This window comes from Raphanus sativus, chromosome 5, assembly GCF_000801105.2.
Source record: "Raphanus sativus cultivar WK10039 chromosome 5, ASM80110v3, whole genome shotgun sequence".
Taxonomy (NCBI): Eukaryota; Viridiplantae; Streptophyta; class Magnoliopsida; order Brassicales; family Brassicaceae; genus Raphanus; species Raphanus sativus.
In genome coordinates, this window is record NC_079515.1 from 17,361,053 (window position 1) to 17,378,251 (window position 17,199).

The 17,199-nt window shown below is 30.1% G+C and overlaps 1 protein-coding gene across 2 annotated transcripts; it reads left to right on the plus strand.

Moving 5' to 3' along the window:
* Nucleotides 1-7,299: 7,299 nt before the first annotated feature.
* On the plus strand, nucleotides 7,300-9,826 carry LOC108860118 (transcription factor bHLH144). 2 transcript variants are annotated; one of them, XM_057010418.1, is made up of 5 exons: nucleotides 7,300-7,510; nucleotides 7,638-7,688; nucleotides 8,064-8,227; nucleotides 8,388-8,558; nucleotides 8,666-9,826. In XM_057010418.1, exon 5 carries the CDS (start codon nucleotides 8,860-8,862, stop codon nucleotides 9,586-9,588), a length of 729 nt encoding a protein of 242 aa, XP_056866398.1. In that variant the 5' UTR covers nucleotides 7,300-7,510; nucleotides 7,638-7,688; nucleotides 8,064-8,227; nucleotides 8,388-8,558; nucleotides 8,666-8,859; the 3' UTR covers nucleotides 9,589-9,826. The 2 variants fall into 2 exon arrangements, with proteins under 2 accessions (XP_056866398.1, XP_056866397.1); XM_057010417.1 differs by lacking the exon at nucleotides 7,638-7,688.
* Nucleotides 9,827-17,199: the final 7,373 nt, after the last annotated feature.

Below are 17,199 nucleotides of genomic sequence, written 5' to 3' on the forward strand. Positions count from 1 at the left end.
GGGCTTTCGCGAATGTGACCCTTGTGAAGAAGCTCCTCAACTTGGCGGCGAAGCTCGTCATGCTCTTGCGGGCTCATTCGATAATGCGGCCTGTTGGGAAGTACAGCATTCGGAACCAAATCAATATGGTGTTGTATGTCCCGTAACGGAGGCAAATCACCTAGAAGTTCAGTAGGGAAAACGTCACTGAATTCTTGCAGTAACGGGTCGAATGCCGAAGATGTTTCACTAGTTAATGTCGTTGATGCTGGTGTAGCGACAAGAGCCCAAAGGACGTCGACGTCATGTAATTGCTTCTCAAAGTCGTTCTTGGGAAGTGTCAAGAGTGATTTAGCCGACGGCGCAAGATCCTTTGACGAAGCCCCACTCGCGGGAATACTCTGTTCTGATTGTTCCTTAAAAGGAATCAATGTAACAGTGCGATTGTCAAACAAAAAAATGTAAGTATTTGCCTTGCCACGATGAATGGCATCTCGATCAAACTGCCAAGGTCTACCGAGGAGCAAGTGACAGGCGTCCATAGGAATTACATCACACATTACAGAGTCTTTGTAATTACCGATGGAGAAAGAGACGAGAACTTGCTTTGACACATTGATTTCCGTACCATTATTAAGCCAAGCAAGTGGGTAAGGTGATGGATGTGGAGTGACAGTAAGACCAAGTTTCTGAGCTGCATCCTGAGACATGACATTAGTACAACTACCAGAATCAATAATGAGCTTGCAGACTCTACTGTTAATGGTGCAGGTTGAACGAAACAAGTTGGTGCGGAGCCACGATTCTTGAGATGCTTTCGGAAGGAGGCAATTACGGCGGAGGACTAAGTTGAGACCAACATCACCCTGTATCATCTCAGTATCATCATCATCATCATCGTCAAAATCGTCGTAATATGGTTCGCTATCTTCTTGTTCATGAGCAAGGAGCCCGCGCTTCGGGTTTTTAGGACAAGCGGTTTGAATGTGTCCTTGTTCCCCGCAAGAATAACAACGTAATGCATTGGTGCGAGCAGATCGAGAGTTGGCTATTGTTTCTGATGTGGAAGCAGCTGCCGTCTTGGTAGTATCCGAAGGCTGCAACTCTGTATTTTGTTGATTGTTGCTCTCGTTGGACTAAGGAAAACGTGCGCGGCTTGTTGATGACCAAGACGAGCGAAGCTGGAGCTCTATTGAAACAGCTCGCTGATGTGCCTCAGAGACAGAAGAATGGTTAAATTGTGCCAGCGCTACCTGTAACTGGGATCGCAAGCCACCAACAAAACAAGCAATGAGTTGTTGTTGATTCTCTCCCGAAGTCATCCTAGCAGGCATGTAGAAAAACTCCGTAGCATAGTCATAAACGTGTTCCTTGACGAAGATTTGTAACTTGTTGTACAAGGTACGTTCATAGTTGAACGGAAGAAAACTCCTACGTATGTGTTTAGTTAGATGCGCCCATGAATTAATACGAGGTTTGTTCTCTTTACGCGTTGTTTCTTTGAGTTGTTGCCACCACGCCATGGCTCGTCCTTTGAATCGATTTGCGACGAGTGGAACTCGAACATCATCGGGTACTTGACGAAACTCAAGAATCTCTTCAACAATATTCAACCAATCGATAAAGTCTTCAGGGTTTTATGTTCCAGCAAACTCTGGAATATTGGTCTGAAAGCTAGACTCCCATCGATTCGGAGGGTGTGGTCGTGGATCATGTTCCTCGCGACGGTCCTCCTGTTGATCAGCATGGTTGCGATGCACGCGTTGATCCTGGTGTTGATCAGCAAATAAATTTTCAACTATATCTTCTTCGTCAGATTCTTCAAACCGGATGTTGTATGGCCTAGCTTGTTGCTGGTTTCTCGGAGCAGCACGTTGATCACATTGCGCTTGGAGAACGGTAGTCAAGGCGGTTTCCACCGAGGTTTGGAACGCCGCTTGTAGTCCGACAGTGAACATCTCAAGCATCTGTCGAATTTCTTTGAGTTGATCGTCCGTCAACTTCCTTGGTGCCATCGAATCGTGTTTTAGATAAGGATCTAAAACACCTGTCTTCTGATACCAACTGATAGAGTAAAGGATAGTAACCGATAGGGATATGATCAATTGTTTAGTCTGAGAATGCCCAAAAGAACCTATGAACTTGAATCCGTTGAGTTCAACCAATGAACTAGCCGTAATCAAGGGTTTAAAACAAAAACCAATGTTTTATAAATCAATAATCATAATGTGTCCTAAAAAGCCAAGAGATCATCATATATATAGCTATCGTAAAAGTCCTAGGTCTTTAGGGTTTAACCATAAGCCTTATTAAAGAAAAGGAAAACTAACAATTATCTTAAGTAAAAATCATAAATGGAAAATAAAGTAAAATCAAAATAGGAAAGTATGAATCACGCTGCATTAGTAATCAATTCTTAAGAATGGCAAAAATTGATTAGAAGAATATGATGGTTTAGTTGCGCGAATGTAATAAATTGAATTAGCAAATTTTACACAAATTAAACTTGTAACTGTATCTGAATTCTCGTTCTCCGACTGAATAAAATTTGAATTAGAAAAGTTTGACATTAGAATCATGCAAATTCATGTAAATTTGTGTTACGGTTTTGATATATGTAATAATAGAAGTTTTACTTAGACAACTAATGTATTTATTTAAAAATAAAAATATAATAAAAATATAAAAACATAAATGGTAAAATTTTACTGAGAAACAAAAAACTAACAAAAACTAAATAAATCATAGTATGTATTTAATTTACATGTGTGCAAAATTTAAAACATCACTTATTTAGATCTAAAAGAACTACTGTACTATTTATAAACTCATATATTTTATTTAAATTTTTTATATTTCTTCTATAACTCGAAAGAAGACATTTTTTTTTTCATCTAAAGATATTATTAAAGGGACTAAAGCCCACATACACATCATACAAAGCCTAGAGATTAGGCAACCAAACAAACATCACAACTAAACTAAAAACAAAGGAGCCCAACAAAGACCTAAACTATACACACCCAACAGAGCAAGTCGCAAGCCCAAAACTATGTGATCTAAACCTATCACCTCCATCACCACGTGTTGCGCAGAGAGCCGCAAGAGATAAACGTGGCAAAGGATTGGAATCGGCGTCATCACAAACGGCTTAGCAACGCCGCCGGAACCGATACACGTCGCTTCACCGGAATCGACCGGACACATGGAATTTCCGAGACACGAGCCTCCACCGTTTGGACCAATATTCAGTCATCACGGTAATAAAACCAACACACTTGACCACCGGACACTACCGGGATTTGAACACCACCACGATAACACCGAACCCACCTCCAACAATTGTGTTAGAGGAATAAGGGATCAGCATCTTACACTCACACGCCTAGGCTTTGGGGAGCGTCAATCAAGTATACTCGAGATCTCACCCAACCAAAGGCCACCAACCACAAATCGAAACCTTCACACCGCTCGAACGCTCTTATGGAATCCATGATAGCCGGCGACCACCGCCAAAGAAGAACGGCACGGCCTCAGAGTCTAAAGCCAGTCATCCATCCGTCGATGGATGCGATACTGGAAGAGAAAACGGACATGCAGCTCCGATGAACTAACAATGCCGATGTAACAGACATGCAAAGAAAGCCGAAGAAAAAAAAGTAAAAAGCAGGGGTGGTAACCGGCGGCAGAGGCCACCGGCCACCGAGCGGTGAATCTCTATTTCTAGTCAGAAGTTAGAGCTTTTTCTCTCTAGTCACGATCTATTCTTTAATTATTAACTCGAAAGAAGACGTAGTTTGTCGAAGATTTGATCTGGGATGAATCAATATTAAAAGGAGTGCAAAAAGTTGATAATTCTGAAAATTCCACAAAAGTTAACCTCTTTTTGCTTGTTTTGGGTCGGATTAGTAATGGCTATACCTTCAAAATTATTGCTGTAACAAAAAATATGTAGACTTTTTGTTGTAGCTTTAGATTTTATTGATTAGAATTTTATGGAAATAACTAAAAATTTGCTTTGGACATTTGGCTCTGCAGAGCACTTATACAGCTGTACTGCTGTATGTTATTTTAAGAACTGTGGTTTTTAAAAATAAATTAAAGTTTGATTGTTCTCATTTTGGTGCTTTAGAAATAATAGGATTGTGGAGAATACCCACATCAACTACCAATCACACCCCATTTTCTGGTTTTATTATCTTTTTGCCGGCTTCTGGTTTTTATTAAAATTTGTTTTACAAAAAAAAAAACCTTTAAACATCCACATATCCTCTATATATTAAAATAGAAGCATTATAACATTTGGTGTAGTCATGTGTCATCACCACAATGCTTCTTAGAACCCTTAGAGATATAGATTGGTCCATATAAATATATAATAAGCTTTTTATTAAACTAACAATAAATTAATTATTAATGCTCTTCAATATTTCCTTAAATAAAATTACGGAATTTCCTAATGTATCTAAAGTATATATATGACAATTAATGATTCTGAATAATAAAAATTTGATAAAAATAGAATAGAGTATCCTTTATCATTTAAAAAAAATAATTTATTAAAATAAATTAATAATAAAAATTTAGATTTTTTCGTATGTGTTATATTTTAAAATTTTTAAAATGACTATAAATTACTAAAACTATTAAAAATCTCACATTGAAATTTTTGTGACTATGGTTTAAAGTTTTGTTACGACAAGATACAAATAATTACAAAATCATATAAGTAGGAAATCTTATTTAATAAATATTAAGATTAATATATATATAATTAAACTATATACCATACAAATACATAAATATTTATGCAAAAGGTATTAAACTGACATGTGTTCAGCCTCATCATAAATTCAAAATAGGAAAATAAATAAAACCTTTATGATATGATATGATGATATGATATCTCTATTATTAAAATAGAAGTACACTTTTAAAATGCATCTTAGTTTTCAGTGTTATTTACACTTCCATGCCACTGATATTAAATAATACTTCTTATTTTAATGCTTTGTATTTTTCACTTTGATTAATGCGTTTTCAAAATTAAATTTGAATTAAATACACGATTAAATAATACTTCATATTTTAATGTTTTGTCTTTTCCACTTACATTAATGTGTTTTCTAAAATTAAATTTGAATTAAATACACTTCGTTAACTTCTTAATTAAATCAATGACAAATTCAAAAAATACATTTTTATTGGACAAACAATTCATGGAAATTATAATACCAACTCTTCATTTAACAAATCTGAACGAAAAAATATATTACCAAATTTGAACCGAAACTAGATAATATCCAAACGGATTTACCATTTTGGTATCTAGAGAACCATAACCAAACCTTATCCGAACGAAAAAATTTCGGATATTCGAATGTATTTAAATCATATTTATATACTTCAATATGTTAAGCTATTTTCGAGTTAATATCCAAGATATAAGATATTTTAAGTTGTTTAAAATATTCGAAATATAAAAAATAGTCAAAAGTAAACATCTAAAGTAGATAAACAATAATCAAAACACCAAAAATACTTAAAATATATATTTTTATTCTTCATCCAAATAATTAAGTTAAACCTATTTTAATTTTTAATTTATGTACTTTGGCTTACATTACTCAATTACATGTTATATTTTTTTAGATTTAGGGATATTTAAAGTTATATATATATTTAAAAATTTAAAAATAATTTAAACGGGTTATAAAACCCGTAAAGATCAGAATCAAACCGGAACCAAAGTTTATAAATACCCGAATAGAGCTAGAATCTTTAAACTCAAAAATCTCAAACCCGAATAGATTTTAACCGAATTCGAATGGATACCTAAATACCCATCCCTAGCTTAGTTAATATAAAACGATAAATGTTACAAATATACTATTTAGTATTTTTTTGTCAGCAATATACTATATAGTATAAATAAAAAAAAACTAAAACTGAAAATTAATACCCGTGCGATCGCACGGGTCAAGATCTAGTGATATCTACGTTAGAAGCATTTATGATTGTTCCGTTAGATATAATTAATATTTCCTTTTCTTTCCTTAAATAAAACCTACGGAATTACCATAAATGACTAATATATATATGACAACTAATGATTTAATAATAAAGATTTTATAACAATTTATATCTCCTACATCATTTTTTGTTTAATTTTATATTATTAAAATAAATTAAACAATTAAATTAGCTATAAATTAAAATTTAGATTTTTTGTATATGTTATATTTTAAATTTAGAAAAATGAAAATAAATGACTAAAACTATTAGAATTATTATGTTAAAATTAATGATCAAGGGTTTAACATTTTTATTATAAAAAGATACACATGATTTTAAAACCATATGAGTGAAAACTATTATTTAATAATAAAACAAATATATATAGATTAAACTAAATACCATATAAGATTACATAAATATTTTCATTTCAAAACTTTCAATGAATTTTCAAGAACATTTATAAATTATAAACTTATTAAATTTTTCATATTGAAACCGATTAAACTGAAACATGTAATATGTATATATTTATAACGACGCATGAATATCTAATTGTTATATGAGTTGAACTATAATTTTAATTTGTAAATCACTTGAACTATAATTAAGTAACAATTTACTGCAACTGAGACTTCTTATTTTCTTAGTCTTTTTCTGTTTTATTTTAACATTAACTAAATTGAAGTAAAAATTATAAATTTGATGGACAACAATTAGTTGAAATTTTTTACAACTTTTTTATCTTTAAATAAACAGAATTGTATTCAATCAAAGACATATTAATTTGATGAACACTAAATATGAAAGAATAGAAAAAAGTTTCTTTCATGCTTCTGTTTTTTTTTTCCAAAATTTAGAGCTTTGATATTAATTCTAGATTTAATTATTTTATTAGATAATAGAAGCATTTTTCCGTTTTTTATTCTTTTATTTAAATTTATAATATTTTAGTTAAATGATTTTTTGACAACATGACTTTAAAATTCGTATAACATATAATATGATCTCAAACTAAATAATTATGTTTTTGGTATAAAACCGAATAAACTGAAAACAACGATATATAAACCAAATCAAACCGAAGTAAATATGGATTTAGAATAGTAGTTATATTTTACTAACCGAAATACCGAAAAAACCGAACCTAACCAAAACCAATCTGATATCCGGATTAAACACCCATAATCCAAATGAAATCGAACTATTGTTTCATTCTCCAAAACATATTAAAAATAACAACTTCATTCCGTGCAAGGCCCGGATCTTATCCTAGTATATATATGTAAGAGTGTGATTAAATGGGAGTGGAGAAACAAAACAAAAACAAACAAACCGCACCAGACTCTGTCACTATTACTCCTATTGTCGCGAGCTCCTCCTTCTCTCTTTCTAGATCTTCTTACCCCCTGCAACTTCTTTCGATCAGCCTTTCAGCTTGAGTTCTACGCAGAAAAGATCCATTTTCATTCTTCTTCTTCTTCTTCTATATTCCAAAGGTTTTTGATTTCTACAGGTATATGATCATTTTGCTTCTTCCTACCGCCGCAAATTTTGACTTATTTAAGGTTTTTTTTTTCTTATATGTTTTTAATCTGATGATCTGATTGCTTTGCTATCTATGCTATGGTCTATTTACTCAGATGATTGTTTGTATCTCTCCCTCGAGTAAATTGCGATACTTCTTTTTTCAGGTTAAATGTTCTGTGTTTATGTTCTGTTTCTTTTTCTTTGTACTTCCGAATAAACTATTCATGATCGCTTGAAGATTATGTTCTGTTTTGGTGATCAGTATGTCGTTTTAGTGAGAAAGATAAAACATTTATCCTTGATCCAGTTGTTATTGTCTTTGGTTCATGGTTGCTCTCTTCATCGTACGCAGATGCATAAAGTTGTATGCTTTTGTTTCGTGAATCAGACATCCTCTGTGTTTTGGTTTCTCTGCTTATTTTTTCAGTATTAGATATTTTTTTTTTTGGGATTTTGCCTTGGTTTCAGTGCCTTTCAACTTTGTACCTGTGATTATTTTAATTAATAGCATTTGGTCCTAATTTTGTTTGTTTATGCAGTTTTTGTAAGAGAAGAGGAACGAGGGTTGTAGAGACACAACTCAAAACTAATAGTGGGAAGAATCAAAGATGCCGTGGACATCCTTCTTCATGTTTTTCAACAGGACTTGCACTCGTCTCGTTGTCTTTTTCCTCGTTATTCTGTAAATTTCCTTCCTTTTCAGGTGAGTTAGTATCTTTTTTTTATTACCTTTGGGTTGAGCATTTTGGCCTTCATCTTTGTTGTGTTTAATTAAAACAATAAATAGTATGTTGGTTTCTACTGTAGGACTTTCTTCTTTTGTTTAAAAAACTATTGAATCTTCCTCTCCTATCCTTTTGCAGGCCTTGTTTTTTTTTCCGGGAATAGCTAGCTCTCTGTTGTTGTGACTATTTTAGTGTTTGAGAATGTGCATTGTTGGTAACAAGAAGGGAAACAGATCATTGAAGGAAATAGGAACTTTTATGATGACTGCATGTTTCATTGCTAATTACCAATCCGTTCAAGTTTGTCAGGTACATAACATTTACTGTACTTCATTTCCACTTCAAAACATTTTCATATGCTACAGAAGGTTACAGCTACTTAGATGTTGAACCATTCCTTTTTTAAATTTTTGCAGGCAGAATATTTCAGACAGTTACTTAAGCCTGTAACGTAGTCTGGTTCTAGAGATTCCGGAAATTGGGTGGAAAAGAGTTATTTTGTATTCTGAAGACGTCTGAATTAAGCAGCTCGCAGTTTTCTTGAAGGGTGTAGGACTTGTTTTTTTTTTCTTTTTCACATTTTACCTCTTAGCACGGCGGGCATTCTCTAATGCAGAACAATCAGTATCCCTACTTCTCCGACGAAATGGGAGACGGAAACATGAACAATGTCCCGTCGTATGCAACAGCGTCATCCTATGATGCTTTGTTCCCACCATGTGCCAAGTTACCATTCCATGGTGTTGAACTTCAACCCTCTTCGGTCTGTCCTAAGAACTTTGTCGTTTTCCACCAGACGTATGACCACCGCAGCAGCCAAGTGATGTACCATCCTGAGCTGACACCTAGGCTCGTGAATTCCGGGTTAGCTTCCATGTTTCAGAACGAGTACGTTGCGGGAGGTTACGGTAACTATGACCAACAAGAAGAAGAAGTATCATCCTCTTCTCACCAAGAAGATCCTAATGAGATTGATGCCCTCTTGAGCACAGATGAAGATGATGATTATGAAAATGAGGATGGAGAAGAGGTCAGCAGCACTGCTCGTAACTCTTTCAGGGAGTATGGGAATACATCAGCTGAATCGTGTTGCTCCAGCTATGGCTATAATAATAGCTCAAGAAGGAAGCATAGTTTATCTGGGAGTGCTAGTAGTTGTAACAATGAAGGGAAAGGAAGGAGAAAGATGAAGAAGATGATGGGAGTGCTGAGGAGAATAGTCCCGGGAGGAGAAGAGATGAATACAGCTTCTGTGCTTGATGAAGCTGTTCAGTACCTCAAGTCACTTAAACTCGAAGCTCAGAAACTTGGCGTTGGACATTTCTCAAACCAGTCTTGAATGCTTTTCGATATTCCTTGGAAGTAACGCCGTCCAGCGCTATCTGGACTGGACCACACACTCTCTCTCTTTGTATGGTTGTATGGCAGGGATGGGATCTTATAATATAGTATGTTGGATCTCTCTCTATATATGCTATTAAGTTGTACCTGTGGATTTGGTTTGAGTTTTGGTAAATTTCACCGTAATCATATCTGTAGCCAAGAATTGTTATGGATTGTGATTTGCTTTGTAACTTGGTTACGTAAAGTGTTTTGCTTCTTATTCGAAAAAAAAATTTGGCCTTCTCGTACTTTACAAGTTCATCATTGAAAAAACATAGGAAGGGCCATCACTTTTTCCTGTCGGCTCAAGGACCGAATCCATCACTAATTCACGTGTTTGTGCTGAAAAAACGAGCCGAAATTTGGTCAATTCGGTTTGATTTCAGTTTCTCACTTAAAACCGATCGGTAATATACTTATTTTAATTTGATACTTGGTTAGCTACGAACTGGTCGGTTTAAATTTAGCCCTAATTAATTTCAAAGGCAAGGCGTCTCCATTGATCGGTTCATCATGCACCGCACATCCTTAACCGGGCTTATAACCAACGAAACCGCAGTCTCCCGTCTCTTGTAAACCGGTTTTGAGAATTTGACTCGATTTTTTGTTAACCGGTCTTTTTAGTGGAATCAAAAGTGCTAGTTGCATTTTATTTGGCAGTCAAACTGATTTTAATTTTGGTATCAAATAATGTATAGGTTTGGCGGTTTCAAGATTTTGGACCGACCACAAATTAAGAAATCCGGGTTGTATAGGAGTTGGCATGGTTGATCCTTTGGTAGATAACGGAGGCAGGTTGTTAGTGTGGTAATCTGGTTGTTAAACCAAGTGTTAGCAATATAATGGCGAGGTTGAAAGAGGGAAATACCATATGTGATTACTATAGAATAGTGTTGATGATTTGCTGGTGTTTGATACCTCTTATCTAAGTCTACTGGATATTACAAGTAAATGATTCCTTTTTGATTAGATGCCGATGAAGTAATTGTCAAGATTTTAGCATATAATTAAAGAACTAGATTTTGACCCGCACGCCCGTGCGGGTGTATATTTCAAAAATATATTGTTATTTATTTTTCACGTCAATATCAAAGTTGGATAAAAAATTCAAATCTGAAGAACCGAACCGATTACGATCCCAAAGAGTAATACCAAACCCAAATCAAAATTGATTAAATATCCAAATTATTCAAAATTTTGATATTTAGACAACCGAAACCATAACCAATTCGAACCAAAGTATTTTAGATATCAAAATGTATCCAAAAAGGATTTATATACTTATATATATATTAATTATTTTTAGTTTTAATGTATATAAAAACATCTAGGATATATATGATACTTTTAGATTGGATTAAATACTTGAAAATATATAAAAATAGTCAAATATAAATATCTAACATAGTGAAGGTACACTCAAAACACCAAAAATATTTAAATAATTATTGATTTTTGATCCAAAATTAAAACTAAACCAATTTATATATTAAGTTTAGGTATTGTGACATATGTTATTCAGATTTATATACAATATATTATTTTATTTATAGATTTTAAGAAATTTAAAATATATGATGAATTTTAAAAAATAATTTAAATGGGTTATCTGAACCCGAACTGAACCCGCAAAGATCTGAATATAATTGGACTGAAATCTAGAAATATCCGAATGGGGCTGAAATTTTTGACTCCGGAAACCCAAAACCCAAACAGATCCGAAACGAACCCGAATGGATACCTGAACACCCAGCCCTAATCATAATTCGAACTGAAATTTAGAAATATATGAATGAGGCTGAAATCTTTGACTCCGGAAACCCGAAATCCAAACAGATCCAAAACGAACCGGAATGAATACCTGAATGCCCAACCCTAGTCACTATTATATATCATATATATGTCATCATAAAATTAAATGTATTGGTCCATCATATAAATAATCATATAATTAATAGTATTTTATATGTACCATCTTATAAATAATCATATATATATTATATTCTTAAAGTTTAATGTGAAATATAAAAACCGTAATTTAAGTTGTGTCATATGGAATTAATCTTTTTGTTGTATTTTTCTTATATATATTGAAAACATTTTTAAATAATGGTTATTGGAAAATATTTTAGTAAAAATAAAATTTTGAATATATGCATATTTTAAATCAATTTTTGATATAAATCAACTTTAAAGTATTATTTTGATTTGAAATATGTTAACAAAATTTAAATTTTATTTTATGATTATTTTAGACAAAACAATGTTTTTAGGTAGGAAAAATGATCGCTGGCTACCTGAAGTATTAGCCATCACATGGCTAACCATGCAAACTAAACAAATGTAAACCTAGCTACACGAAGTATATGTTATGCATGACAACATCCCTCAACTTAATGATATTATGTAATTAACATCACGAGTTTATTTTCATTCATCCAAAAACTAGTGTAGGTGACAGAGACCGTTTAAATATCTCGTTTCATCAATTAAAATATTATCATCCTCACCGTAATTTATGTAAAATTATATTTTAAACCGCGTTTTAAGAATTTTTTTAACAAAATTTAATTTACAAAATAAATATTTTAATATTATTTGATAAGTAATATTTTAGAATTTTTATTTTAGTGTATTTGAAAAGTATATAATTATATTATTTATATTTATATAAATTTGAAAGTCATATAAAATATTATATATTTATTTTTAATTATAAAACTTATTTAACGTCAATCTGACATTTTATTTGTTTAAAACTTATTTGATGTCAACTTAAACCAAATATTATCTTGTATATATATTTATTAATAATATACTTTTAAGAATAAATGTAATCTAATAATACAAATCTAATATTACAGTTTTACTAAGTTTAAGTGAATGAATTTTTTGTTTATGAAAATATAAATAAAATAATTCATTAATTTAATTAATTTTGTATTAAAAATAAAATTTTAGAGTCAATATATAAATAGACATCAAATAAGTTTTATAATAAAAAAATTATCAGATAAGTATATATCACATAATTAATCAAATGAATTACAGAACTATATTAAATTTTAATAATAAACAGATTAAAATAATTTTAAAAATAATCTTATATAACTTTCAAATTTAATAGGAAAAAAGTAATATAATTATATAGTTTTCAAATTCACTAAAACAAAAAGGTAAAGCACTACTAATCAAAAAATATTAAGACATATTGATTTTGTAAATTAAATTTTGTTAAAAATATTCTTACGCTTTTAAAATGTGGTTTTAAATCTAATTTTAGATAAATTACGGTCATATTGGTTATATTTTAATTGATAAGCAATGATATTTAAATGGTCTTTGTCATCCACATCAGTTTTGGGATGAATGAAATTAAACTCGTGATGTTAACTACATAACATCATTAAGTTGAGGGATGTTGTCATGCATAACATATACTTTGTGTAGTTAGGTATACATTAGTTTAGTTTGCATGGTTAGCCATGTGATGGCCAATACTTCATGTAGCCAACAATCATTTTTCCATTTTAGGTAATTAGATTAGTCAATTTTGTATATTTTAAAGCTGATATAATGGATTTCCAATTTTTATTGATAACATAAGCCATTACTTTTTTCTTCTTGAAACTTTTATCCATGTTTTAAAATTTTATTTTTTGCATTAATTTTCTATGAATTATTATTAATTTATGATATTTATTTTTATATAATATACTATTTATATTTCAGTTTTTGTTTTTATTTTCACCATAAAGAATTGTAAATAAAAAAATTGTAAATATAGTGACAGAATTGTAAATAAAAAAATATAGAAAGAAAGTTGTTTAATTTATTGTAAAATTAATGGCTAAATTTTTAAATAAAAGAAGTATTAAATAAGTTATTTATGTTTCTAAACAATCCTCATTTGTTATTAGTTTATTGAAAATACAATGGCTAAATGTGTAAATAAAAGAAAGTACACATCTCTACTATCCATGTTTCCAAACATATTTCATTTATTCTACTATCTTTATTTCCAAACAATTCAATTGTGTACTTCAACTTTAATAATATAATCATCTGCGTTTCTTTCCTGTTAGCTTATACCTCAGATTCTGAAATGTGTTTCTACAGATTACAAAAAAAAAAGACTCAGAATGTGCTTTTTTCTTGAAGACGAAATTGAATTTTTAAAGATGAAAAATTGTACTAGTAACTAAACGTAAGAAAAGGCCTTTTTTGGAGAAATTTAGCTTTTCATAGAGTGGACAAGAGCTGTAATATGCTTTGCCAGCTACTAAATTTTTGTTACCTGAAATTAGCCAAATATGTAATATATATATATATATATATAATATTATTAATTAGATTTAAATATTTTGATAAGTTATTTTAGTTTTTTTTTGGAATAAAAGTAGATGTTGAAACAAATATATATTTATATTTTATACTATATGTGTCTAAAATAATTATTTTAAAACAAGATGATTATAGTCTTACATAGTAACAAGCTTGTCAAGTGCTTGTCTAAATAGAAAATAATTTTTTTTTTTGAAATTTTAAATTGATTATCAACAAAGAAAAAAATACAGGCCACTAAGGTTTATGGTTTGAGAGATGATCATGTAAAAGAACAAAAATCAGAACTGAGACTTATGATGGAGTTGGCCTTGAGAGCCATCTCTGCATCATTTACCATAGAACTTTTTAATAAGCATAAAAAATCAATAATTTGTCTAAATGCTTGTTTGGAAGGCTATAAAAATATAATATTAAACAATAATTTACAACATTTTTATTTAAGTTTTTTATTTTTATTCTTTCAATATCTATTTAAACTATTCATTCAACCGCTATTCAATTGATAATTGATAACGGTTGAATATCTAGCCACTTAAAATTATAAATTCGATTAAATGACTTTTTCTTTCTAGTATGGCTAGTTGGAATTTTAACAAAAACATCTTTGGAACTTTACTTAATGTGTATTTCTGTAATTGTTCACATGTTTTTGGCATAAATCATGCAGTAGTGGATCTATCTCCTAACATATCTGATTGCACAAATGTTGTTCACATTCCTTTTGTCATTCTAACTTGCAACAATTGTGTTTAAATTCAAATTCTAAGTTGCAACATAGATTAAGTTATATCACAATTGTTCGCATTGTTTTTCAATTTTGTCAATCTTAAACCTGTAAATATCATGCAGTGTAATGGTTAGGTGTTGTTCACGTGACTGATCATTGATAGGAATAATTAGCTATTCCTCACATGACTGTTATAAACCATGAGTTAATCTAGAGAGTGATGGTTATTCTCTAATAGAGATATATTATGATTAATCTGATGTTTCTTTTACCGAAATAATTTTATATATGCTTGTTAGTAATGTGGTGGCGAGCTAGTTCATGGTCATATGGTTTTCTGTGAACTTTCTTTGTTAATATATGACTGCTCAAAAGTGTGTTAGATTTGCTTCAACGGATGAGGAAGTGATTGATGGATTTTTGATTCTTAAACTGGCCGATGATCTCGAAACATTAGAAGGTTCATTGATTGTTGACTTTGATCTGTAGGAGGTTGATCAGAATCTTTTTCAATAAGGGGATTCAACCTCTCTTCCTACATGACAATTACTATATTTTTTGTGACATATATTCCACTCAATCCCAATTTCCTTAAATCAAACAGAGTTATTTACAATCCAATACTCATAGAAAAATGGAAGAATATGAAAAAGCTTAAATGATAACTCATAGAAACACATAATTTGGATAAGATGATGAAAATGACGGTGTTAATTTCTAAAAGGGAAGCTATAAATAATTAGATACGTCTTCATTAAAATAATAATAACTAGAATTTGATCTGCACTTCTGCGTGTGTGTTTGATTTAACTTATACTAGATTTTGACCCGCGCTTTCAAAGCGCGGGTTTATGTTTGGTGAAAATTTTATATAATCACATTTATATAATCCGTCTTGTATATGCATTTATATAACCCGTCTCATATATGTGTTTTATATCCGGGTTTATGTTCGGTTAAAACTATATTGTACATGTATTTTTAGGTTTTTAATTTTGAATTAGATATTTTAAATATAAATCAATATAACAGTTTTATAGTTTTGATCGGTGTTTTGAAACCCGACTCGGACCTGCGGTTGAACGAATTACCGGTTTGTAACCCGGTATTTTTAATATTGTGATTTTTTCTAATGATAAGACAAATTCGGTGATCATAAGTTGGAAATTTGTTTAAAATATATTTATATTTTTCAAAATCGTTCTAAATGGTAATGATTGTTGTCAAAATTAATAATTTTAGAATTAGAAAACCGGTGGTTAATAATAGTGTCAAACATGGAAATAATCGATGCAGTATCAAACAAAGAAATAATCGCAGGCCGAAATTAAATTAGGAAACCAGTGATTAATGACAAACCAAAAAATAATTAAGAAGAAACTGGCGCAGAATGTCCAGAATACCCTTAATGAATACAAAAAAATGTTCTGCGGTAAGGGTAAAAAGAGTAAAAATCCAAAACATGCTTGTACTTTAATAGTATAGATTTAACGTAAACTCATAAACCGCTGGTTTTATAAAAAAAAATCCCATGTATATTATTATATTTTGTAATTTATATGTAGAGTAAAATATATTATTTTATAATAGATGTTTGATAATACCATTTTTTTATTTTTACATAATATTATATTAAAATTTTATAATTTGATGCAATTGGATGTAATTGAACTATTTATATATTAAATTTTGTTTTTTTGTTAATTTATAGAACTAGATTTTGATGCGCGGGTGTTTGTTTTCAGTTTTATATAAATATTTATTTATTTTATATTTTTAGTGGTATACTTTTTTAACATTAGTCATATATTTAATTTTTTATATAAATATTTCAAATATAATAAATTTATAACTTATATGTTATAATTAATCAATTGGTTAAAAGTATCACATGTATTTGTCGATTCTTCTTATATATTTATCTTATTGTATTTGCATTTGTTTATAGAATAAATTAATATATGCATTAAAGAACATATTCATAATTATTATATATCAAATATATGCTCATTTTGACCCGCTGACCTTCAAAACTGAATTTTCTATTAGAATTTTTTTTTTACATTTACTCATTTTAGATAATATGTTATTATATATATACAAAAGTCTAAGATATATCATTTTATATATATGTATTATATAGTTTGTGAATGTTAAGTCATTATGTCAATATATAATATTTTATCATAAATATTTATATCTATGAAAATAAAATTTATAAATTTATCAACTTAATATAACTTTATGATATTTAGTTCAATATAATAATTTATTTTAACATGAATTATTATTATAAAATAGACAAAATAAGATAAATTTTTATTTTTCATTTTATAAATAGTAACTGAATATATATTAATGTATAATAACAGTTCATTTCTAATTACAAAATTATTTGAAATATTTACATAAACATTTTGAAAATTAAGATATTGTTAAAATATTTATCCACAGATTTGTTAAAATAAATATTCATATTTAAAATGAAAAAGA

What these genes read in the sequence shown, in the direction of transcription:
- LOC108860118 (XM_057010418.1), top strand. Translation starts at nt 8,860, where the DNA reads ATGCAGAACAATCAGTATCCCTACTTCTCCGACGAAATGGGAGACGGA.